This window comes from Microtus pennsylvanicus, chromosome 5, assembly GCF_037038515.1.
Source record: "Microtus pennsylvanicus isolate mMicPen1 chromosome 5, mMicPen1.hap1, whole genome shotgun sequence".
Taxonomy (NCBI): domain Eukaryota; kingdom Metazoa; phylum Chordata; class Mammalia; order Rodentia; family Cricetidae; genus Microtus; species Microtus pennsylvanicus.
The window spans coordinates 110,591,962-110,619,451 of record NC_134583.1 but is presented as its reverse complement, the minus strand read 5'-3'; the positions used below and the strand labels follow the sequence as shown (position 1 = coordinate 110,619,451).

Genomic DNA, 27,490 nt, shown 5'->3' with positions numbered 1-27,490 from the left:
ATGCATGAAGTTGGTTTCCTGAGGGATTGCGTGCCAATGGTAATTTGTTCACCTAGGTTACCTGTCTCTTCTTTATATAGCATGCCATTCTCTGTCCATGTGATTGGACTATTGAGACTCTATTTGCCACATCGTCTGTGGCTATCTTACTTAACTGAGAGGGTAATAATCCTAAAATATTTCATAGTGTTAGCCTTCCCTAAAACCTAAGAGAATTTTCTTGTGGTTCATTTTGGGGGAAAGAAAGTTAGGGTGATGTGAGGATATTGGCAGGATGATTATGAGAAAACAAATGTGCCTTGATAGAATGCTGTCTGCTAAATCATTTGGCCTGCTCGCTCTCTCTCTCTCTCTCTCTCTCTCTCTCTCTCTCTCTCTCTCTCTCTCTCTCTTTGTAATGAAGTTGTTACTAAAAGTGTTTCAAAGCTATTGTTGACTGATATTCAAAGACATGTACTAAATAGGAAAGATAAAATCCAGAAAATTAGAAGAAAGACACTGTATTAGTTTAGCCTAATGCTGTGAGTTATAGCCTGTCCTTACCAAGGGTGAAACAAGAACATCTCCATACAAGAAGGATATTCCAGGAATAAAGTCGTGGAAAAAAGATGGAGGGGTGGCTCTTCATGATGCTTGCTTTTCCTAATGCCTTAAAGTGGTCACAGACCTTCCACTGATGCTGGTCCTTCCAGCAATGACAACCAGCTTCTTTGCCTGGGATGTGCATTGAGGAGTTGCAGACTCAACTTAGTGGCTGAACCAGAGGTCACTATTTACCTGTCCCGCATTAGCCATCCCTAACCATATACTTGTCATTTATGAGATTCCAAGACAAATGTATGAATGGTTTCTAGCCCTACTCTATTACACAAAGAGCAGGGTGGCTCTCAGATAATATGGACTCTGTTACAAGCTCAACATAATTAATACATTGATTGGAAATGGCAAAACTTAGCACATTCTTATTTAAAAATCATTTTTGAAAAATTTGACAGGTCTTAATTGCTTATCCAATACCTAGTAATCAGCTATGAGATTATATACATACAAGGGACCCTAAATAGAACCAGCAGGGTGTGTGTGTGTACAACTATTTTAAAAAAGAGGTCATGTATTTAAGAAGGAGTAAAGCAGGAAGGCAGAGCATGAGAGGACTTGTAGGGATGAGAAAGAAGGAAGGGGGTGGTGTGATTATATTTTAATTTAAAAATAAAAAGTTCATTATGTGAAATTCTCAATGAAGTAATAAAAACTTTAATAAAGCAAAGAAAATTTTCTAAGAAATTAGGTGAATCAGAAATAGCCTTAAAGATGTTTAAAAAGGAGACAGGGAAAGCTTCCTCTGTAGAGGACAGATACTGACTTCAGGTTTGTGCGATGTAGAGGTTTGTGCGATGTAGTCTGGCACTAAAGCTCATGTCTACCATCTGGCTTCAAAGCCACCCTGTTATAACCTCTTCTCAAGATGAACTCTGCTTTGGAGGTGGCAATCAAAGTCGAGGGGTATCACTCAGATCACACTGTCTAATTATAATAATTAGTAAGACAGTTGGTAAAGGTGCATTCTTACATTTCTGTGTCTTTTGGTAGATCTTAGGATTTTAAAATAGAAAGACTTTGAAAATCCACTCTTACAAACCCGCTAGTTAAGAAACAAGAGTCGAGTCCCAGAAGAGTATAGATTTCCAGCTCTTTATTGCTGTAGACTGAGCTACACACCTCATAGCATGTGCTAATTATGCCTCATCTGCATCATTTAATGCTCTGGATGACCGAGGTAGGAAACATACTTACCTAATAGAATAAGCACATATTGAGCCTCCATTATGTGTTAAATTTTAGGCTCAGTGCATATATATATATATATTTCATATATATATATATATATATATATATATATATATATATATATATATGAAAACAGAAAGTTCCCTTCAAAGAGAACTGCACCTCTGAATGAACAGATAAGATCAAAACAAAGAAGAAACTAATACTGATGCTTTATAAACTGATCTGAATTTTGTCTGGCGCTAATTCTACTACTTCTTTTTTAAATAAAGAAAATATCAGTGAGTAAAATGCTTCGGTTTCAAATGTTTCAAATGATATTCCATTTGGGTAAACACCATCACAAGTGAGATCCCAACCACTTTGGTTAAATAGTTGGAATTAATTGATTAACATGTCATGTCCATTAATTCAGTTATTTTAGTTCACCACATCAAAAGCATGCAGGCCCTTACTGACTCATTTTCCTTGTGTCTCATGAGAAATTGCCCTGTTACTATTTTCCTCTGTGCCACGTTCCTTTTCCTCGCCATGGCATGCATCTCCATTAGATATTTTGATTTGCATTCTACAAATTAAGAAAAGACAGAATCTGTTTGTTTCGTTTGCTTCTGTTTTCTTGTTTTAAACAGTCTCGGAAATGATAGTAAGAGCTCAGTAGCTATTTTGGAGGATGAATGAGTACATGACCCTGTATCAGTCTTGGTCTTATCAGGATGGAGAGGGTATATAATAACTTGAACATGAAGGACGAGGTATAAACAAGTAGAAACTATGGCAAATAACTAGAGAAATAAGATGTGTTTACTGAGAAGTCAAAAGCATATGGAAACAGTAGCTGTAAGGAGTATCACTACCTAACCCCAAAAACATGTGCCCATGGGCTCTTTACCTGTCCTCTTTTCTGTCCTCCTCTCTCATCTCTCAGTTCTATTGAGACAAAGAACTGGACCTTATTACTGAGTATGGTTTCTGGAGGCCACTGCTGTTGAGAGCTCAGTGGGTAAAAGCATGGGTTGCTCTTTCCAAGAATCCAAGTTCAATTCTCAGCATCCACATGGTATCTCATAAGGTTTGCAATGATGCTTCCTGGGGGAGCCGATACCCACTTCTGGCCTCTGTGGCTACTGCACATGTGCACATAGTGAACAGACATACATGTAATCATGTTGACAGAGGTTTCTGTTCCACTCAGTCCTGAATACATTCAGTCTCAAAGAAACACACAGATATCTACATTAATTATAAATTGGTTTACCTAGAAGCTCAGGATTCTTACTAACTCTTACATCCTACATTAACCCATAATTCTTGTCTGTGTCAGCCATGTGGCTTGGTATTTTTTATCAGGGAGGTATTCTTGCTTCCTCTGTGCCTGGCTTCCTCTGTCATGACGGCACACTCAGCCTTTACTCTTCCCAGAATTCTCCTGTTCAGGTTGCACCACCTATACCTCCTGCCTGGTTGTCCTGCCTCTACTTCCTGTCTGGTTACTGGCCAATCAGCATTTTATTAAAGCAATACAAGCAATAAATCTTTAAAGGGTAGAAGACCATTGTCCCACAGCACAATCAAAATACCCATACATATAAATAATAGTAGTATCAAATTTAAAACTCACCTGGGGACTAGGTACTTGGTTTGTGTCAGGGTGTTTGGGGTGGGAGTGAAGGCATGTTTTTTGCACTGTATAATGTTTAACAACATTTTGACCTATCTACTTTCTTCTTAATACTACTAATCCCCCAAAGTGATAAACATCATCTCATATCCCCTGGTCATAAAAATCCACCCATCTAGGAAGAATACAGGCAATAAATGACAGCTGTAAAGTAGTTGATGTGTCACACCAGTAGAAATGGTGCCAGAAATCTCACTGCAGGGGTCCTGGAGAAGCTATTCCCAGGCAATCGAAAAGCTATGTCAGGGGACATCTACTGGCCATTGGGTACTATAGAGCACATACTGGAGGAATCACAAGCACACACTGGGATGTGGAAGCAAAATGCTTCATTCTTGCTTTGTTTTTTCAGGACCGACAGCATGCCATTGCTAATCAGCAAGGGAGAATTATTTACAGTGTAAGACACACCTTCAAAAGGGAGTAAAAGGGCTGAAAAAAATCTGTGCATAGGGATGCATGCCTATAACCTCCATACTTAGGTGGCTAAGGCAGGAAAATCATTGTGCGTTTAAAGTCAGTCTGACTTACTGTAGCCAGACCCTACTTGTAAAAAATATATAAATAACGCAAACAAAGATGAAAGAAGGGAGAGAGAAAAATTAAGAACCAGGACACATTCCAAACCGAATCCTATTCTACTGCCCAGGGACACAAAAATGAAGAACAGCAGCTTCTCCTGTTGATAATAACTTGTGATCCTAACAGTACAAGGATGAACAAATACTTGGTAAGAGCTGAGGGCAAAAGAAAGTGTTTTGCCTGAAGCATCTCAAGGAACTTCTTGGACAAAGTGATAAACGAGCTAGTTTCTTTTAAGTATGAGTAGGAGTTTTACAAATAAAAGAAGGAAAAATGAAGACAGGTACTCTCAGGGGGCCGGGCATATACAAACACAGACTCAATGGCTTTGGTGCAGTACCAGCTGGAATACTGTAAGAACAGAGGACTTACAGAAAACAGTGGAAAAAAATCTCACAAGTAGAGCCTGAGAGATGAGTCTGGGAAGAAGAGGGGACAGCTTATCAGGAAATCTAACAGAAGCTATATAGAGGGTTCAACAGTTAAGAGCACTGGCTGCTTTTTGCTGTGAACCAGGGTTCTAATCCCAGCACCCACATGGTGACTCACAACTGTCTGTAACTCCAGTTTCTTTGTTATCTCCACAGGTACTATGCATTTATATACATATATGCATACATACATACATTCACATACACAGGAAAAGTGTCATACATATAAAGTAGAAAACCAATAAGTTCATATTGTTTAAAAAGAAATCCCCAGTGTCTCAAACTAAAGAATCTGGTCTTAGCCTTTGAAAACTAAGGGGATAGTGGAAAGCTGTTGCTCCTTCATGTGTTTGTCTGTGAAGGAAGGGAGCAGAGAAATATTGGTTACAGCACAGAGAAGTAGCAGGGGGAGACAGGGTAAAGTCACAACAGCCCTAAGGAATGTCTGTTAAGATGGAGAGTTTTAGCCCCAAGGTTGCACTAGAGTCTAAAGCAGATTTGAGAGATTCTGAAAGGTTCCAGGTGAGAGAAGAGTCTCTCCTGCAGAGACCCAGTGGCTGTCTACAGGTCAGCGATGTAGGAGGGAAAGCCAGTTGTGAAGGGAGAGAGTGATTGCTTCGGCTGTGGACATGCTAAGTTCCAGCTCATTCAGAGGCTCAGAATTAAGTGATGATCACCAGCTAGAAATGCCTTGGGTTTCCTCTAACATTCAGAAGGCAAATGGAAGTGGATCCTGGAGTTCATAATAAATCTCTTAGCATTTAAGCATCCTTAGTTTAAGTCATTATTTTATTTTATATTAATGATAAGTAATTCCACTTTTCCAGTCAATACTTGAAAGTTTACTACGTTTCTGAGGCTTGTATTTTTGTCCAATTTTTTAAAATTTGTTTGAAACTTCAGCATTGCTTTGAGACTCACAGACTGTCTATATAAAAAGATAATGAAATAAACTCCCAAATATGCTTTATTTTCTAAAATTTGAACATTAAACAGTAATCCTTAAAACAAAGTAACCTTTCAAATATTACCTTTGCTTCTCTAAGCAGTGGTTCTAGATGTTTCTTTGGGGAGGCAATTTTAACATGTCTTGTAGTGGAGTGGGTACAGGGGTGGGCAGAAGCCAAGTGTACTTTCAGATAGAAGTCTAACTGTCAGGTTAAAAACAATGAGAAAATCATTAAAGTTGAAATCTGCTCCAGATACTCACTGCACATTTTGGTAGAGTTAAGTAGATTTGCTTATTTTAATGGCACACTTCCCTGGTGAGACCGTCATTATAGGCCCAGCTGGGTCACAAAGAATGAAGGGTTTCCTTTTCATTTCAATATGTCTCACAGTTGGTACTCCTCCAAAGCACACAGTGCAAGGACAGGAACGGGATCAGCATCAGCCACAATCACAGGGATGCATCAGCCCTGACCAAGTGTTACAACAGAAGCCCTTTCAGAACTTATCTCTTGGGATGAGATACAGTGGTCACCTTATCTGCAAGCTCTTCTACGGCCCTGTAATTGAACTAATTTTGAATGGATAGCGGACTATCAAAGGCAAATCATGATTTAGCAGCTGATAAGGAAGCTGCTGTCTTGCTAGCTGAACTGGAGATGGATAATACGTTATCATTGAGAAAGAAACCCGAATGACAGCAGTTAATGAGTCCTATTTCTCTGGCTTCACAAGATGTGTCTCTCTCTTATTTTATATCTCTGATTAATCTATGCTATACAGTTATATACGTAATGACCACCAAAAAAGAGGGAATTCAGAAAACATTAAGTATCTTGTCTTTTAAAAGTAACTATTGTCAACTTTTAGTGTATTTAATTAAAGTGGTCATTCCACCTTGATTTTTTTCCTGCTCTATCCACACCAAGCAATAGTGTTAATGCATTATGTACTCACTGAGGTGGACACAGAAGAAGGTATGCAGAGCAGGACAAATTAAACAGATTGTTTTTTCTCACAGAGTTGTGAACAAGGGATACGGTGTTGATAATTTTTGTGGTTATCTTAACTGTTGACTTTCTTATATCTGTGCCCAGATCCTGAGAAAATTATATTTTTTAAAAAGAAAAGTAAAAGAGAATTTTTTCAGTGTGTAATATGCAATATACATGTAAAATGTCTTTATATAACATAATACTATATACAAAGAATATATAGTAAGAAGTTTTAAATGTGAATTGCATGACCTTAAAAATTAGAAGCAAACATTTTCCCCAAAAAGTGACACAAGAAACTGTATCCTCTGGATTGCCACTCATATTTCTTTTATGGTTTGTTTGGTGTGTGTTTGTCTGTTTTTCAAGACGGGTTTCTCTGTAGCTTTGGAGCCTGTCCTGGAACTAGCTCTTGTAGACCAGGCTAGCCTCGAATGCACAGAGATCCGCCTGCCTCTGCCTCCTGAGTGCTGGGATTAAAGGCATGCGCCACCACTGCCCAGCACCACTAATACTTCTTCATTAAGTTTATTATGTACTAATTATGTCTCATGATCTGTACATTGAAGTCCTAACACCCAGTGTGACTGTATTTAGAAACAGCCATGAAGTAAGTAATAAGGCTAAATGAGCTCATTGGATATAATTCTAATCCCATAGGACTGGAGTCCTTGTAAGAGGCAGAAACCCACACTGAAAAGCTATTGTGAGAACGAGCTCACTAAGCAGGGACAGAGAGGCCCCACCAGAAAGCAACCATGATTGGTCCTTGATCTCAGACTTCCATATCCTTGATCTCAGACCTCGAGCCTCTGCAGTGTTAGAGAAGTCACTTCTGTTGTGTCAAATGCAGTCTTATGGGATTTGTGTGGCAGCACAAGAAAACTAGTGTGCTCCCTCATCAATGTCTCTCTAGACCGTGTGTAGAAAACTCAGAAGTTCCGTTACCAGGCATTTATCCTGAAACACTGGCCTGACCGTGGAGGCTGGATGCCAGAGAACAGATAGCAATTCCAAAGCATAGCCCTAGCCATTTTTCATCTGCTTCAGCCTTCCACGTTGGGAGACAAAATGGTGTCAGCAGTAGTCAGGATTCAGAGTTCAAATACCAATTAAAAGCTGACTTGTGGCTTCAGTAAGTTGTTTTAGCCTTGATTGCTCCTCCGTAAAACAAGAGAAAAACCCATGTAAAAATATAAAAACTTAAAGAGTGTAGTTTTTCATATTTTTCTTGCTATTTTTATTAAACTCCTTAAGTATTAATTTGTGAAATTTAAAGATATTTTTACTGTGAGCATATAATAATTCAGAAGAGAAGCATCTGTTTATTTTAATTTTTGTTTATTGTCCTTTGACAATTTTATACATATATGTATTCATACAGTATGTATTCTGATGATGATAATCTCCTTATTTCCACCTTAATTCCCCCTCCTTCTCTCTACAAGCTCCCTTCCCATGTGCAAGACCTTCACTGCTATTGTTTTTGAGACCACTGATTTTCAGCTAGGGTCGTTTGTATGACCGTGAGTGTGGAATATCTCTTAGTGAGCTCCTCAGCGGGTACCCCTAATGACAGTGACTGTCACTCCCCCAGAACCATCATTAACATAGAGTGGTAGGGTCTCTTCAGTTCTTCACCACTCAACCATTGACATGAATAGGCCCAGCCTTGTGTAGGCCAACTAAGGCAACCACCATGCTGTGAGATCATGATTGTGTTAGTTGTGCAGTATCCGGAAAACAATATTTCATGACCATTCTCTTCTGTCTCTTACATTATCTCCAGCTCCTTTCCTGCATATTCCCTGAGCCTTAGAGTTGGGTGATATAAATGTCTTGTTTGGAGCCAAATACCCAACCGTCATTTATTCTCAGAGGCACGAACTGCACTCACCACCCACATTGCAATGAGAAGCTTCTCTGATTCAAGCTAAAAGTGGCATATAGTCTGTTACTATAAATGTAAGTGTTCTGAAGGCAACTTGACACCATGACAATGAAGCTAAATGAAAGTAGTAAGCTGACCCCTATGATCTAAGATGACCTGGGCCATGCGTCTTTGGTCATGTTTACAGTAAGCAGAATGAACTCCTTCCTGCGACTCAGGCCTCAGATCTAATCAGAAAAAGTTGTTGCTTCCTTAATAGTTGTGAAATTATTGCATCAGCAGATACTTCTTCCAGAAAGATGGATATTGCAACCTGCAGGGTTAACAGCTGGATAAGACAGTCTTAACCCCTGCAGACTACGTAGTACTTTGCAGCACTATGAAAGCCAGCCAGCACGGAGGAAGCTTCCCGCTCAGTTCCAGCTGGATTTCTCTACAATTTGCAATCCATATAAATGACATCTTCAGCAATATCAACTTAGCAACTAGTTCTAGTTGGGCAGCCCAGAGTTATTTTTCCCAGTCATGTCATAAGAGCAAAAATAAAATGTACAGTGATAAATTTTTATAAGATTGTCAAGCTAGGGACTAATATCTTTACTCAAAGCATTTTCAGTCCTAAATAAAAGTTTTCTAAAAAAAATACCATGGGATAAATTTACTGTGCCCTCTAAGGGGTTCATTTATAACTTTCCTACTACTTTGCAACAACATGATATTTTTCTATACAGACTGTAAATGTCATACAGCTTTAAATGGTAATTTATTTAAATGTTCCTTAAAACTGTTATTTGATGTAATTAATAGGGAATGCATTAGCTATATTTTTACCTGATTTAAATAGGTGAAGCTTACTTTTCTTTTGTCTATTTGGAGAGCAATTTTTAAGTGAATTGATAATTTAAAAATACCTTTTAAAAAGTGTGCTTGAAAATATTTAATATGTAAGACATTAGATATATGTCCTAGTTTTTATTTTAAAAATAGGAAAATCTAGGGAAAAATCAAATGTTTGCCCATTTGTGATTCTTATTACAAAATAGATCATAAAATATTCTTGGAATTGAGAATCTTCTAGGTTATAAGGAGTGTTAAGTAATTTAGGGTTGATACTTGATTTTCACAGGGCAAAACGTACTATTTTGACAAAATTAATGAGACATTTATGAAATATCAGCATTAGCATTCAAAACAGTGATATTTTACTCAGGCAGTCAATGAAGGAGGAGTAATTATAGATCCAGGGGTTGCAAAAGATGTGGTAATGTGAGGGAGGACCTGGCACTGGTGATTCAGGTGCTTTGATGCCGCGGGCTTCAAATAATTTTATACGTTATTTTTTTAACCAAAATATTTCTTCATTAGGAAGCAAAGCATAGAGTATTTACTGAAGCTAAAATTTTGTCTTGAAAGTTCATATTTTATATAGACAAATTCTCAATGAAATACATACTGAGTTAGAAAACAAAAGTCTGTGTCAGGAAAGGACAAACATCGCCTGTTGTCTTCTGCTGTCATGCTGAGGCGTGAGATGAATGGATCAAAGGATGGATCCGACTTTTCCCTTCAAGTTTCTGTTATGTTCGGGCAGTCTTCTCGTACACAAAGAACTACTGGTGGATGAGATAGGCTAAGATCATGTGAAATCTAGATTTTAGTATGGGGAAGACAACCAATATTTAAAGAACATTGCTTTATAGGTGGTACTAAGGGAGAATAAGTCAAAGTGAGAGAGAATTAGCAGGAAGGCTGTAGGTTAAAGATTAAATTGTAGTGGCTGCCCTGTCTAAAGAGGATGCACTCGGACTGAGACCTGGATGATGTTAAGGAAATTCTATGCAAACACACAAGCGAAGAACATTCCAGACACAGGATGTATGACTGAAGGCAAATGCATGGGAGAAATCAGAGTTAGTGTAGATTCCAAAAGAACAGTGACATCATCTGACTCAAGCGTTAAAAGATTATCTCGCCTGCTTACAACATAAAGTAAAATAAGACTGTCCCAAGACAGGCACTGGTGGACAAAACCAATGGACAAGACTTAAAAGTGATTAGCTTCAAATTACTGAAACTAGAATCAACAGCATTTAGTGTTAAAATTCACTATAATGGTAGAAGGGTAAGAGGTAGAGAACAATCTAGGAAAAAGTTTAACAAAACTTTATGCCAGACAGAAATACTTCCAACTTTTCAGACTGGATGAGATCTGGTATAGTTGTTCAACTTAGCTGTATACATAAAAACAGTTGTAGGCAGTCCACAGTGCATAGACTAAATATATCTGTGTTCTGATAAAACATATTTATAAATACATGCAACTTGTTTTGTAGATGATAGTTTTCTGATCTCTTGATTCAGAATTATTCCTTGAAAGCATGAAAAATAATTCTCTTCTGAGAAACGTTATTATTCAGAAGCTCACATGTCCAATGAAAACCCAGATCTTTGACATCAATGTCATCTTTCATGACAGGATGGAAAGAGTAGATAGTCCTGACCTTGCTGAAGAAAGTACGGCACCATTGAGAGATTCACTACATTTGAGCCAATCTAATCATTTTAAAAACGAGCTAAAAGTAAACCAGCAGATAATCAGATTATGGATTTGCTTAGATTTTAAAAAATTACACATTTGTTGATATTATTAGCTGAGTATGTGGTGATAATTTGGAAGAACAGTGGTTATTATCTGCTTTGCTTTTATGCACTGTTATTTATATACTTTGAATTTTCATTAGATCTTTTTTTATTGGTGTATATGGACAGATGCATGCATGCTTGTGCCACAATATGTGGGAGAAAGGTCAGAGGACAGCTCATAGGAGTCAGTTCTGTCCTCCCATCATGAGAGTTCCAAGGGTTCAATGCAGGCTTGGCTTCATTAATTGAACTATCTCTACACCCAAATGCCACATTTTAAAATGATCGTGTATGTCTATATAATATATATGTATATATAAAACTCACAAAGTTACTTTCTCATTTAAGATTTTCCATTTATTCTCTGCCTTATAATATTGAATTATTTAGAATAGATTATTGACTTATATAAGATGTAACAAATAAAACAAATCTGCTTCAAATAAGAGATGAATTTTGTAACCATATTTGGAACTGGAGAAGTTATTTGGAGGTTCTAGTATGGGACTGCAGTTACTCACACACCCTTGACTGAAGATCACTCCTCTTCTCATCAGGGAAGGTCATCCTTGGGCAAAGTCATCCTCTTCCACCTTCCATGGAGTGCACAGCTTTAGGAGAGACACGTATGTGACAGTGAGGGGGGAGGAGACACATCCTAAGGGGCCACATCCGCTGAAAACCCCAGCAATCAAAGGAGAGACAGATGTCGCAGCCAGATTGCACCCTATTCTGATTTTAAAAGTCTCCCTAATTAGTTTTATTTTCATTATTATTTTTATTATAGATTTACTCACTGAGCCTAATACCTACATAGGATTACTAAGCACTTCATAAAATACAGCAAATCATGAGGATTTAATATCAATACATTTTTATATTTAAATACATACACATGAGTTATAAAAAAGGCTTTATAAACTGTAAATTATGTTTAAATACTTCTCTTTATCGGCAACAGTTTCAGTCCTTGATCCTTGCACTCTGTCAATTTGGACTTTTGTCTTCCTGAGAGTTTTAAAGCCCGTTTCTCTTTAGACAAGGTCTCATCATACTCCATCTGAAGAGCAAAATTATACACATTTTAGACATACCACTGGGTAATCAGCTCCCTTCAGAACGATGTTTTGGTTTAATAATGAAAACATCTTAATAGCTGAAATTATTACCCACTGAGTCAATCACCATAATGCCCTCCAGCAGACACATTTCCTAGAATGAGTAGCATCCTTTCCAACGATGCCTCTTAAGAAAAATGTCTACAAATGTTCACATGCTTGATAGGAAATGGGTCATGATTTCCTTTCTCACTTTTTCTTGCTTTCTTTCTGTCCTCCTCTTCCATCTGTCCCTTTCACCATTGTTCTTTCTCCCTTTCTCTCTGGCTTTCTTTTCCCTCTGCACCTTGCAGTTATCTTAAAACTACCAGTATTAAATGCACGGGAGACCTGACTTGTTCTTTTGTGTTACTGCATTTGTGATTCTACATTCAAATAACACCATTTTGCTCGCTTGCTGTGAAGAATCCTCCCTTGACATTTTAAAAAGATTTATTTACTTTATTTTATGTATATGGGTGTTTGCCTACATGTATGCCTGCGTAGCACTGTGTGTAGCACTTACAGATGCACAAACAGGGCCTCAGGTCCCCTGGAATCGGAATTACAGATGATTGTAAGCCCCATGTGGGTACTCTGAATCAAATTCGAGTCCTCTGGAAGAACAATCCGTGCTGTTAACTACTGAGCTGTCTTTCAAGCAGCTCCTGCTTGACTTGTTAAAATGGGATTCCCTTCCCAGAAAATTTAACATACAAGTGTATCTCCAGCTGCTTGCATGCGTTGAGGTATGCTGTTGAGACCGCCTGAATTAAAGAGTTTTACATTATAATAGCTCCCTACTTTCTTATGAAATTGAACCACAGTACATATGAAATTGACTATTTTGTTTTATAATACTGAAATATGAAATATGTATGACTATGAGTTTAAAGAATTTAATGATTTATCTGTAGTTATTTGTTTTTATAGCTGATAAATTTTTTTCTATTCATTCAGTTGCTAAGGTTGTCAAGAGATATTACTAAGATCTTCAGACTATAAAAATAATGACAGAAGTCATCTTTGTTAGACAAGTCATGCTAAAAGACCTTAAGAAATATTTAGAAAGGCAACCACCACTGGATTCTCTAGAGTAACAGAACTTATAGAATGACTCTCTCTCTCTCTCTCTCTCTCTCTCTCTCTCTCTCTCTCTCTCTCTCTCTCTGAGAGAGAGAGAATAGAGATAGACAGACAGATAGATGATAGATAGATGATAGATAGATAGATAGATAGATAGATAGATAGATGATAGATAGATAGATAGATAAGATAGATAGATAGATAGATAGATAGATAGATAGATAGATAGAATCCATATATGTACCCGTATATATGTATACATAGGCTTATCGGCTGTGGTCCAGCTAATCCAACAATGGCTGCCTATGAATAGAAGGTCCAAAATCCAATAGTTGTTCAATCTACAAGGCTGGATGTCTCAGCTTATCTTCAGTATATACAGAATTTCATAGAAGTAGACTTTAGTGCCAGTAAAAGAATGGACATCCTCATGAGAGCAAACAGGCAAAGAGAGAAAGAGCTTCCTTCCTCCATGCCCTTTATATATATTTTATATATATATATTTTATATATGCCCTTTATATTGGCTGCCAGCAGAAAGTGTGATCCATCTTAAAGGTGGGTCTTCCTTCCTCAAAAGATCTGGATGAAATGTTTATCTTCTCACCCCAAAGTTGCAGATTAGAAGCGGCTCCTCCTGCTTCAAATGCCCAATCATTTGGGTTTTAGTTAATTCCAGATGTTGTTAAGTTGACAACAAAGAATAGCTCTTCACAACCACTTATAGTACTATGTCCTCAAAGGCCTGTTTGACAAGGGTCCACATAGACGTTATGTATTCCTAAAAGGGAAGAGAGTGTGCAACAAGTGGTAGAGAGCCTTCCTACTAGGTGCACAGCCGTTGGTTCAATTGCCAGGACTGCAAATAAACAAACAAGCCAACAAATAAGTTTACTCATTAATTCTGTAATTCTATTACATAGTTTATCAAGGTATCTTTAGTTATTTAAGTTCTACCTCCTCTTAAAGTACTTACTGTTAGGTCTCTATTTTTTATTTCTTTTTAAAATTCACTTACATATATTAGCTGACTTTTTTGTTTTCAAGTATTTGCCATTTTATTAGGATCTAATTATTCAATGTTGCAATATTCTTTTGATCAAGATTGTCCTTCAAACAAAAATTATTTACAAACCATACATGGTCCTAAGTTCCCAAAGACAAAAATATGATCTTTGGTATGGTGTGTCATGAAAAGAAATCCTGTATGTTCAACCTACAGTCTGGAGTAGCAATATTTGTTTGTGTAGACAGTTACCATACTTCCTGCTTTACTGTGTATATGTGTCTGTGTGTTTATGTACGATATCAGAGATATATAGATAGATATTCTACAGCATTTGTACATATAGTGATCTATTCACTGTTCAAATATTGCTTAAAGTTTTAAAAGATAAAATGAAATATGTATGCAGTGATGCAAAGTTAAAAATCATATTGAATCATAGGTATTTAATGGCTCTGACTCTAAATAACAACATGGCTATACCCAGAGCAAATGAAAGACACTCCCTGACTGCATGTTACTGCGTAACTAAGCCCAGTTTTGGATATTAGAGTTTCTCTGAAACCAGACTGGCTCCAAGTTTAGTTATGGACCAATATATTCTATGGGAAAATAAGAAAGTTAATCATATAAAGAATAGTGCTGCTGGGTATAGTGGCACACACCCAGAATCCTACCAGCCAGAAGACTGATAAAGAAGAATCATGAATTCAAGACAACTTTCGCTGCATAATAAATTCTAGGTTAGCCTGGGCTTTAGTGTTGAAACATTGTCTCAAAACAAAGTAGCCCAGGGACCTAGGGTAGAACCAAATTCTATTGTTCTTTATTTAAAAATAGCAATAAAATGACTCCTCATGGTATTCTGCTATACTCATATCCCAGTGCCTTGCTTCACCATCCATCAGAGAAGCTTCCTCCTACAGCAGATAAGAACAAATACAGAGATCTAAAACCAGACACTATAGAGAGAATGAGAGACCTTGAAACACTCAGCCATAACCAGGATGTCTCCATCAAATCCTTTTCCCTCAGGACTCAGGGAAAGCTGTGGGATAGGAGGCAGAAAGAATCTAAAAACCAAAGGGGATTAGGACACCAAGATAACAATGTCCCATAAATTAGTACAAATTGATAAATCCATTATGTTAAACTTCATGTTTTGGAATGAGATTCTTGATTTTCAGGGCCAGTGTCTCAGAACTTCCTTTGTGCCTCCTTTTGCGTATCAGTGTGACTGTGCTGAGCACGGCAGAGCAGTGACCCAGCCTCCCAGATGGATCACCACCAGGGAGTGAGAGGACAGCTGCCCCTCATCTGCTGCTCTACTCCTCTTGATAGTTGTTTTTGCAAAAGTAATTATAAGTGAAAGCAGTTAAGTGACTTTGAAATTTAAATCATCAGGTTTTCTGCTGTGTTTTCTGCTGTGTTTCAGGAACTGACCAAGCATAATTTATTATTTCATGCTCAAACTGCATGCCCTTTAGAGATTAAGATTATGAAAAGGCTGTGGATATGAATTAGTGTCACACAGCTTGGTCTAGAATGTAAGAGACCCTAGATTCAACTCCCGGACTTCCAAAAAGAAATTGTCCAGATGGAATGGGGAAGGTGAAATGGTTGGTGTACACGTGTAAGAGCTAAAGCTCCCTGGTGCTCACACAAAGCCAGGCCTGGCCTAGAAGCCTGTCTGGAATCCCTATGCTTAAAGTAGAGATGGCAATCCCCGGTGCAAACTGGCTAGCTAGAAGAAACAAATCAGGTTCTGCTTCGAGACTCTGCCTCAGTATGTAACATTGGAGAAAGATCGAGGAGGACATCTACCATCAGTCTCTGGACTTCATGTGTGAACACAAACACACACACATACATACACACACACAACAACAACAACAACATACACATGCATATACAAAAAATACAGAGGTAGATATTATAATTTAATACATTACCTTAAAACTCCCTAGTAAGAGCCTATATAGTACTAAAATTTTTTATCATTATCTTCAAAGCGTGGTGATTTGAATGGAGATATAGTATAGATTTCTGATTAGGAAAAAGAACAATCACATCCTTCCTAGAAGTTCATCACATTTATTTACTGGGTGTAAGATTTGGGGTGGGCTTCTAACTCTGTCACAAACCCACCAATAAAATGGGGGTGCTACTGACTTACAACAGACTGTACAGTACTTGTGAGCACTGAGCAATGCCTGGTATAGTCGCCACTCATCACTGTGACCAAATGCCTGACCATAAAAGCTCAAGGAAAGAAAGATTCATTTCCGCTCACTATTGCAGAGGGTTTGGCTGTGCTTACTTGACTCCATGTACTCAGATAGAATTTTATAGCAGGTGAGTGAGGCAAACAGAAACTGCATGGGCACCAGAGACAAGATACTGCCAAGGACCTGGCCAAAGTGACCATTTCCTCCAGGAGCAGGTGTACTACCAATAAAAGTTGTCAGAACCACGTGAGACCTGAAGTTCTGGTTATTATGTGACAGTCCAGACAGATTTCTATCGAGTTTCTTCCGTGTTTCTCATCCAATCTATTTCAGTGCTTGCCAAAATGGCATGTGCAAATGAGTTAATGTATCTGTCTGTGTTCAGTAAATGTTAAGGGAATTCTAGTATGTGTGTATTCATTACGGTTTTTTCTCTATAACATTTTATATTTTAAGCGTATATAAAGTAAATCTAAAGAGAATTCTAGATACATAGTCGATACTGAATAGATTAGCTTTAAGTAGTTAATCTTCCTACTTCATGGCAAAGTGAGTTTGTTTTCACTTTCTTAAATAGGTTAATTTTTCTATAATTCTCACTTTGCCTATGATTATTATTTTGTTTCTTTTCCATGGAGATGCCTCTGTTGCTTGCCTTTAGAGGTTGTATGAAATTAATAAAAATTAACGCTAGGTAGTTGGCAGAGTAGGCATTCCCTCATTGGCATATTTTTTTTCTTATTTATTTGATAAGGGATTGACTTACAGTTCACATAGTCTAGGTTTCAGTCCACCCAGTTGGCTCAGTATCTGTTTTTGCCAGATGTGGTTGTTAAATGTGATTAGATGTTGGGTACAGAGGCTGACCAGATAGAAGAAGCCCTTGACCTCATGATTATTACCACCTGATCAGAGGAAATTCTGCTACCTAACATATTTATTAGCAATGTATCTAAGTTGTTTAACTTTACTTTTATTAAGATGTCTTTAAATCATTTCACTATTCATGACTGGTTGCCATTATTTTGACTTTGCAGAGGACTTAACTTGATCACTCTGGTTTTCCTCTGACAGCTCATTCAAGCATTTGATTGGAGGACTGGATGATGTTTCGAACAAAGCATATGAAGATGCAGAAGCGAAAGCAAAGTAAGTAAGACTCACTTTGGGGACTTTATCTTGATAAAAATGATTTTAATAGGATAAGGTCAAATATCTGAACTTCATGTCAGTGCTCCAGCAGTAAGACTGATTACTTAAAAGAACTATTAAGCAAACTTGTTATACAATATGCTTACTTAAGATGGCACTTTTCAACATGAAATCTTAAGTTTGTAAAGATTAACTCAAGAAAGTAAATGGTAGTTTAAAATCCAATGTAAACAATTAAATAAAACATGTAACTGTCAGACTGAATATACTTTCTCATGGTATTAGATGCTAAATATCTCATTAACTATAATTTTATATATATAAATGCAATTCTTCTACAAGGATGATTTGCTAGAAAACAAAGCTTTAATGTTTGACAAAGATGTGATATATTCAAGATTCTTTTTACTTCAAAGAAAAGTATGTTACTTTAAAAAAACATGGTCTTCATAATCCTCCCACTTCTCACCGATACAACTGATAATTCATATCCTATAGGACAGCAGAAGAATTAAACAGATAAAATTTAGTGTTAAGTCCATATTAATGCCAAAATTTTATCAGTAATTTTGTAGTGACCTCAAGCACAAAAGAAGTAAAATGTTTTGCTCTAAGAATCCATGAAAATAACATTTGACCTAGGAGTAAAATATTAAAAACTGCAGATATGCAAATAAGACACCAAGTGGTCATCTTAAAAATGTGAGCAGCTACTTCAGACTTACAGAAAAAGCCACTGTCTTGTAGAACGCAGTCCAGCTGTTCTGCTGTATATGTTTCCTTGCCGCTTGGGGTAGATGGATTTCACATAACTCCTATTATTCAAGTAGAAGTCGATACCAATCTCAGCCTTAAAGTCACCAGCGGTGGGAAAGGACTGTGAATGAGACCCTTTTCAACACCTATTGGCTTTGCAGAAATAACAGAGACAGTGTGTGAGTTCAGACCACTCACGGATTCACTTACACATGGGCCGCGTCAAGGGAAGAAGGAAACAAGTGTCCTTAATCCAGGTTTAGACAGTTGGAAGGAAGATTTGACCAACCACCATTGGCCACACAGTAATATGAATCAGAACAAAAGCTAAGCCTTCGTCCCTCTGCTCTCTCTTGGTCATGACTCCCCACACCTGTCTCTCAACCTCAGATAGCATATCTTTAAAGTGGTAGCTACAGCTGCATTTTAATTGAGGGCATTATGCAAAGCCTTTGTAAATTGCTACGAAAGTAGATGACCCTGTTGAGGTAATCTTTGGAAACATGCTTTGACATGACCATGATAACAGATATTAATTATTCCATATACATGAAGATATTTTTAATGACTAAGAAGTATTTAATCTTTTATAACTTTTCATATTTATGTAGTAATTTATTATATCATACTTAAATTAGAAAATATCCATAGATACAGTTTTATAAAACAATAACAGTTTAACCAAACAGTTATCATTATGGAATAAGAAATAATAAAATGACTGTCTACATCAAGATACTTCCCAGTGTTGTTTGACCAGTAGATTTGCTAGACTATAATTTGGACATCAGAAAACAAACATACAGTCTTAGTGTATACAATGTGTTTTGATATATGTATTAATTAGAAACTGATCACAGTAACTAAGCTTACTAACCCCGTCTATCACCTCACATAAGTTACTCTTGTGTATGTGGTGAATTGGTCAAACTCTGATTAAATTAGCCACTGACATATTCAATAACCACAGACTTGATTGGAATTATTGATTTGGTTATCTATGGATAGGTCCAACTACCAGATTGTATCATTCATTAGCAGATTAATCAACAATTAGATCAACTATATACTGGATCAAACTTGCTTATAGAGACCTCTAATTAGATCAGTTGCTAATCTTATCAATTGCTGGTGAATAGACCTCTGCTCAGAAGGCCTGCTGATGGATAGGCTGTCTCAGAAGTCACACTGTCTTAGCAAACTTCATTCAGAAAAGACTTATCTTAAATTGTTAAAATATTACTAAAACCAAGTGAATGTATACTTACTATCCTTTAGTGTTAATCATTACTTAGAAAGTATAAAAAAATTGTTTAAAAAAAATCAACATAAGTCCCTGACCTGAATTCTAGAGAGAATGATAATAAGTTCCTTCTTTGAAATTGTCTCATAACAAACAAACGTTAGATGTACATTTGTACTGTGCTAACAAATAGCATCAGAAGGTGTCTGACGTAGTTGTCATCCCACAGTCAGATGTCCTGACTCAGAGGAGGCAAACTATGAATTTCCACGGGGTAAGCTTTTTATCTGCACTAGCAAGCTCGGACATCTATTGGTATTAGCGCTATTGTCTTTCCGTTGACTTTCTTCCCTTTAAATACATCTACATTCACTTGGTATTTAAGGAACTCTAAAAGTCGTGCTTGGGCAATAGAAATTAGAGACAAATCTAATTGGTTTAAATTTCCTGAATAATTCTGTTAATGCCCCTACATTTCTGTCTAGACCATGAAGCCTAGAGCAGGCACAACAGTGGTGATGATTAGACTCCACTATGTAAATTGGACTTTTTCAAGGCCCCTTTGGTTTTGCAAAAGCCATGAAATTTGAGGTTGATATTTCTTAAAACTCCACTAAAATCATCATGTTAATTACTAATGTATGAAGATTATCTTTCGTGTTTATTCATATTTGGGACAGAGGACATAAAAGCAAGACTGATTGTCACAACTGATTCCTTTGTGACATTTAAAACTCAGAGACAAGGAGCTCATTACATATTGCAATAGAACACTCAATAGCAGACTGATTGCCCTCAAGTGAACATACTATGATTCTCATAAAACCTGGACCGAGTGTGTAGATCAGACAGTCCAGGAAAACTGGCTTGAAAGAAACCTTGACTGAAATGATTTTCAAAATTCTTCTACTGAAGAATATGTCCTCTGCTTACATTTTTTCCTAAAGAAAGAACCCTAATTTATATATTGTACATTTTACAATCAACTTAGCTTATCATAAAAACCTTTATGGTAAAAATTACACCCTTGAAGTTGTTCACATATGCCAAAATTATGTTCCCAGGTTAAGGGCTTAGGGTGGGCCAAAAAAATTAATGCTATTTTCATTTATGCTGATGTTTATTACTATTAAAATGTTTTGTACTTTTACTTTTTATAAAAATATTATGGCAAGATAGAGAAAGAAAAAGAAAACCAACCAAGCCAATCTAGCATACGCTCCTAACTACCTTTGTGTTCTAGTTACACATACATGTCTCCATATTGTTTTTCTCCATTTAGTGCCATCACTTTAGAAACATACAGCAGCCTTCTATGCTCTGCTGATACCATCTTAGGAGCTGCCCGGGAACACAGTGAATGGAAACCTAGCTTTCTAGATTGACTCAAGTTAAAGCCTTATTCATTCAGTTTATTTTTCTTTTCAACATAAGTTCTTAATCACGTCTAAAAAACAGAACAACAAAAACAAAACCTTGCCAATAGCAAAAGCCAGCTACACATATGGTCCATCCAGCTGTGCGAATTTCTCTGTATCATGCATCTACAGAAAGCGGCAGTATTTTAGGCCAGTTTGTCCATCTGCCACCTGCTCTATCCTGCTGTCTCATCTTGGAGCCTGGGATACACACATCTAGGTACTTGCTCTGAGATATTTTGCAAGCTGTATCAGTAGACTGGTGTAAGCATTTAGAAACAACCTAAGATGATGAGACAGTATTGTTCTCCATGAGAATCTCATCATGCTAAAATCCCGTGTGAAGTATGCCCAAGCTTTGTAACCTGCCGTGTCACATGTCATATAGACCTTGACGCCCTCTGATAACTCATAGCTCCCCATGCACCCACCTCACCCCATGTTCATTCATTATTTTATAGACATTGATTTACTCAACAGATACTTTCTGTATGCCTAAAAATCCTCCCTCCCCATAAAGCAGTGACGAAAACAGACACGTTCCTTGCTTTCATGATATATTTGGTCTAGTGTAAGAGACATAAACAATCACTAAGACAAGACTTCTATGGTGAAGCGATGTTATCAGAACATTTGAGCTGAATCCCGAGTAATTAGTTGATGCTAGGTGGACATTAGGAGAAGTGGACTAGGCGAGAAGGTACAGGGAGAATTACAGAATAAGAACCATTTATATGGCAAATGAAACTCTAGAAAGGACCAGCGAGAATGGAGAGCAAGAGGATCATGAAGTTGGGTTGATTGCTGAGAAATTTAGCTTATAAAAGTCAGGAAAAATAGTCAGAAAGACTGGGGAGACATGAGAGGTACAAAGAAAACCAGATGTATATGATGTCATTGCAGCCAAGAGCAGAGTGATGTGTCTTGGTCCTTTTGGGCTGTGATGCCATGAAGTGATGAATAAGACCAACTTGCCAAGACCCTCTGGGATAGCCCTGTTGCTTTGCTTCTCGACTCCATCCTGTATCAAATTGATTCACTTGTTCTATGCCTTGTTTCTCAGAAGAATATGTTATATTTTAGGGAGGAAGAGGAGAGGATATTCAAGATAGAAACATCTTTTTTTTTTCAAAAAAAAAAGTCACATCATCTTTTAGACAAGAGGTTTATGAAAATTGGCAATAGGCAATGCGGTGGAACAAGAGGGCTCTGAAGAATTTCAGCCCTGCTGGCCAAAGCAAGGTGTGTGCTACTCTTAAAGATCCCAGGAGAAGGAGGAGGTCGAACACAACCAGAAAGCAGGCGTGGTTAACATGTGGCCTTGGTACATCCCTGAAGGAGAGAAGCAGGGCGTCTGTGACTCAAAACGTAAGGCAAGAGTCACTGTCTGAGCAAGCGAGTGGGGCTTGGTTAATGTACGTGACCCTTTCACGTGAACCTAGTTAGGTTACCTCTCAGCAGCAGGTAGTGAGTGAGTCCTACTTACACAGCCCTGTCCGCTTAAGGCTTCATTACCCGAAGAGCTTGAGTTTTCCAGCAGGATCCACCTCACAGCTTCAGCTAGCCCAGGCCGAGTAATTTAAAATAAGCCAGAAGAGAAAATTCAGCTAAGGAGCCAAAAACCAAACGCAGATGCAAAACAGAGCACCTCTATCGCTGTATAAGGAAACAATAACAGACAAAAACTTGACAGGCACCAGAGCCCTGACTTATTGTTCCTGAATAATAAAACACCACAGTCACCGCTCTGTTCCCCTTTGTAAGAATTAACCAGAGCATGGGCGCAATCCCCCAGCTTTATATCGAGACGATCCTGTTCTCACGATTAGCGCTCACTGATAGATGAAGCTTCCCTTGTGTTTACAAGATCATTTGCAAAGGAAGGTTTGCATCTGTTTGATATTTTGCCAATTACTTTTGGTACTGAGCCTTGTTCCTTGACACAATGTGACAGCAGGAAAAGATGGCCTCTCCTTCCATTTCATTAGCAGACAAGACCTTTAGCTGCTCAGTCTCTTTGCCATAGGGAGGTTGCTGTGGTTTCTCCTTGCCCTCTTGCAGCAGACCTTGCTCAGGGTTTTGATCATTAACTCATCAAATGCCAAATGCCCTTAGAGGCACAGAAGGCCATGCCAATCGGAACTCAATAAACATATAATTTTAAATGTGCAATCCTGTTAACAAGGGGCTGATGTTTCCAGCATAGACTTTGAAATTCAGACCTTTCTCCCCCTTCCTTTTTACTGGATTTTCCCCCCTCCCTGGCCTCTTCTTGGAACAAAGATCTTAGCGTTCCCACAATCTTATCAACAATTTACTTTAAACAACTCAGTCTTGATCTAAGCAATTCTCAAGGAAATGGGTTTGAAAATTGTTTCTTCCCCTGTGGAAAGATTTCAAGTGAGCAATATCCTGTTCCCAGATGAGAATTCTATGCCAATTAAATGGCAACAACATCGCGAATGACATCACAAACTAGTTCTCAGACTGGAATTGGAACCTCTTGACCACTTGTAGGTTGAGCTGTCATAGGATAGCCCCAGAGTCTGGGCGATAAAAATTATGTTCCATTTTATTACAGGGCAATGGGTAGGAAATAAGAAATTTTTGCAGCATTTGGCCCTGGGGTTGGTTTTTTAGCCTGGCAAGAGCTATTTGCTTTTGAATTCCAGGACATGTTGACAGTCTGACAAGGGGTATAGACTAGTTTCTAAGACCACCAATGCCAGCATTAATACTTCAGTATGACTTGAGGTTTCAAAGAGCATAAAGTAAATTTCTCCCTCAAGAATGATGAAACTGATTCAGTTACATTTTTATAATGTGATTTCAACATAAAACTACCTGGCCTTGGATAGGAACTTTATAGCTATTTCATTTTTTAAAAAATTAAAGCTCCCAAAGGCAATTGGCTAATTTATTTTGCACTCTGCTTATCTCTAAGACTCCCAGGATAACAAGACTTTATAGATGGGATCCCAGGATGCCCTTGCATGCAACCTTTTCTAATTGGCAGCTAGAGGACTGAAGATAACCAAAATTCTAGTGCTGCTGACTATTTGATAAATACAGATGAATCAGTGGGTTGTCAACTCTATTTATTTCTTCTAAGAAGGCTGCAAATCAAAAAAAATAATGGACAAATGAACTGGACAGATAGTTTCCCCAAAGAGAAACACAAATGGCCAATATGATTTTTAAGACTATTCAGTCTCCCTAGTCAACAAAGAAAGAAAAATTAATACTACCTTGAGATGTCACCTCATCCCAGTCAGAAAGGCTGTCATCAATAAATCTGACAGCTGATGTTGGAGAGGATGTGCAGAGAAAGGAACCCAAAGTCTCTGTTAGTGGCGTTGCAAATTAATACAGCCATTGGAGAGATCAGTTTGGAGATTTCCAAAGACATTAAAGATAGGGCCTACTCTATGATCCTGACATTTCACTCCTAGGCATATACCCAGAGAACTCTATACCCTACCATGGAGATATTTCCACCCTGCATGTTTATTATTACTTTATTCGCTATAGCATAGAATTGGAATCAACCTAGTCATCTATCAACAGAGGAATAGATAATGAATATATATATATATATATATATATATATATATATATATATAGAGAGAGAGAGAGAGAGAGAGAGAGAGAGAGAGAGAGGGAGGGAGAGACAGAGACAAAGAAACAGAGAGAGAAAGCAAAACTATTCATCTGTAAAGACAATGTTTAAAGTATTTGATATCAAGCATGGTCATACAATTGTACCTAGAAGTAGTCTCTGTTCTGCTGGTCCCCCTGGACTGGTTGTTTTTTTTTACCCACCTGTTCCTGAAACCACTTATAAAATAATCATTTGGAGGCTTAATATCAGTTACAATTGTTTGGCCAATGCCTTAGGTTTCTTACTGGCTAGCTCTACCTATTAAATTAACCCATTTTTATTAATCTATGCATTTATCTCAAAAATACATCATCAAAAAATGCATGTTCTCCTTCATATGTGTAATCTAACCAAAACTGTGTGTATATATGAACAAATGTGCATGTTGGCACAGCATATCATAGCAAGAAAAGGTTAAACATTAGGAATGTGGAAAGATTGAATGCAGAGGCAATGGTCACAGCTCATGAAAAAGGATATAAGGCTAATTATTTTTCTAGTTCTAACTCTGTCGTGGATTTTTACTTTTTCTTCATGGATAATTGCAATAAAGTATATTTGATAGTGAAAGTAGAATCTCCAATATGAAGTTGCACAGCTTCCTTTCAAAATGGCTCCTCTAATTGTATAGAAGGTCAATAGATATATACCCTTTGCATCTGGTTAATTTTGGTATGTGATTTTTTTTATTTGCACATTTTTATAATAAAAGTATTTTTGAAAAATTAAAATTAAAAGGAGGTACATGTCCTTCCCACTATCTCTATATTCTCCCATGATAATTGAGAATTATTTTTGAAGCACCAAGAAGACTTTAGACTCTGGATAATTAGGTCCCATATAGCAATAAAACTGTCTTTTCCAGTGCCCCAAACTTGCACAGCATTCAGAAGAATCCAGTACATGTATCCTTTTCATATTATTCATGTCCTAATTTTGCTTGTAATACTTTTTAAAAGCATAAAGACAAAATAAAATCTAGTGTTTCTCTGTGTGTTCTTGGCAGTTTCAAGTGACAAATACCATTGGACGTAAAATCTCTTTCTATGACTTACATGGATATAGCATATGTCTAACTCTGCTTTGTGAGTTGAATGCGGGTGTATTTAGAGAGACAGGCTGTGAGCGATGCTAGCCAGCTCTTGGCCAGTTGGCCTGGCTGATGCATTGATAAGGTTGTGTAGCAGGATCGTCTGACAGAACCATGTGAACTTGAGCAAGCATGCTAGCCCTGTGGATCTGTGTCCTGATCTGAGAAGGGGGTGGTCCTAAAACCCTCCCTGGCTTTCTCCTTCAGAAGGAGCATTCTTAGGCGCTCTTTTGGGAACCTCACCCCCCTTTAAACAACACCACTTTTACTGTTTTCTAAGCTGATAACAAAGATATCTCTGTGGCACTAACAGAAAACAGACATAGAATCAACAAATAGCTATGTATGGTTATTTTTGGAAACAGTAAGTTATATTTCTCCCCTTTTCTAATTTTAGGTATTATTCACAGTACTTATGCCATTTAAAAGAATTACTTAAAAAGCCAGGCAGAGTTGCTTGAAGTTAGTTATGGTAATTCAGAAGGGTTAAATAAATTAGCCCATGGAAACAGAGTTTTTCATTTTCACCATTATAAATAGAATTTTTCTCTTTCTGATATGACATTTAGATATGATAATAAGCTAGGCTATCTTTCAATAAAGAGCTATTAGAAAATTATAGAGTACTTTTGCAACTGGGAAATGTTATAGTAATGTTTCCCAATGAATCCTTTCAGAAAGAAATCATTTTTAAGTAATGGCTTAAATGGCAGCACAAATCAGTCTTCAATACAGTGAACATAATATACGTTGCTAATTTACATTTGTAAATTGTTACTCAAAGAAGACACGCTATAGAACTGGAGCACGGCTGTTGCTCGGAGCCGTTTGCTTATGGCACACCATTGTCCTCCAGTGCATAAATTACAGGGCCAGTCAGTTTTGTAAAGTACATCCATCACTTCAGGCATCCAGCCTGCTCCCTACTTGATGAAACACGCAGAGAGATGCAACAGGTGCCATTGCTTTAGTCTTCTCAACTGGGGCAGGCAGTTTAAACCCTGCCAATGAGTTACTGACTGAGCACTTTGGATAGTTGTGATCCTAAGGTACTTGAACAGGAAATAAGACAGCTTCTGAAAAATATTGACTTTAAGATGAGTTTAAATTTAAGGGCTTGCAGTAGTCAGGTCTGGTAGTGATTTCCCATCTGTTGTTTGTTTATTTGCTGTGGGAAAAAAAATCTTAGCAAGTATGCCTGTTATGGTGTTAAACTTGATTTATAGAACTATCAATGTCATCCAAAGAGTGTGTTCTCTGAAACCAGATTCTCTGCTCATCACATTAGTGTGGAAATTATTCACGTAGATTCACGGTTTTCTTACCCAAACCTGCTAACTTTATTATAAAAACAATTAAATGAGCGATGAAGAATATGTTTTAGATTGCCTATCAACATTGCATTTCAAATGGGCTCGAAAGTTTCCTGCCATCTCAATAAATGGCCATCCACATCTCTACATGAACAGAGACCAAATGACAGACAGGAATTTCGACAGTTTAAACCAGGAGACTATGTCAGAGTTTCTCTGTAGGAAACTGTTTCCACATGGTTATGATTTGTATTTTCTTTTGCATTGACATGAATATCAGAGCAACAATTTCATATGCTAGCACAAGTTAGGGAGCAGGGAGGACCTTAAAAAAAAGCGGAGCTCCCAGAGAAGCATTGGATTATACTCATGCACATTTCAACCAATGGATACATAAGGATCCATAAGTTTACATGACCCAGCGACAGCTAGTGTTTGTGAAACTCTACAGTTTTTACATAACGAAAATACTGCATAATGA

At 37.5% G+C, this 27,490-nt stretch overlaps 1 protein-coding gene across 3 annotated transcripts in view; it reads left to right on the top strand.

Annotated features, from left to right (window-relative positions):
- The window catches only part of Prkg1 (protein kinase cGMP-dependent 1), a 1,110,483-nt gene that overhangs the window by 981,729 nt on the left and 101,264 nt on the right, over positions 1–27,490 (top strand). For all 3 annotated transcript variants that reach the window (XM_075973828.1, XM_075973826.1, XM_075973829.1), the window contains one exon: positions 17,451–17,525. In XM_075973828.1, the coding sequence (XP_075829943.1) occupies positions 17,451–17,525 (75 nt within the window). The remainder of the gene's footprint in view (positions 1–17,450; positions 17,526–27,490) is intronic.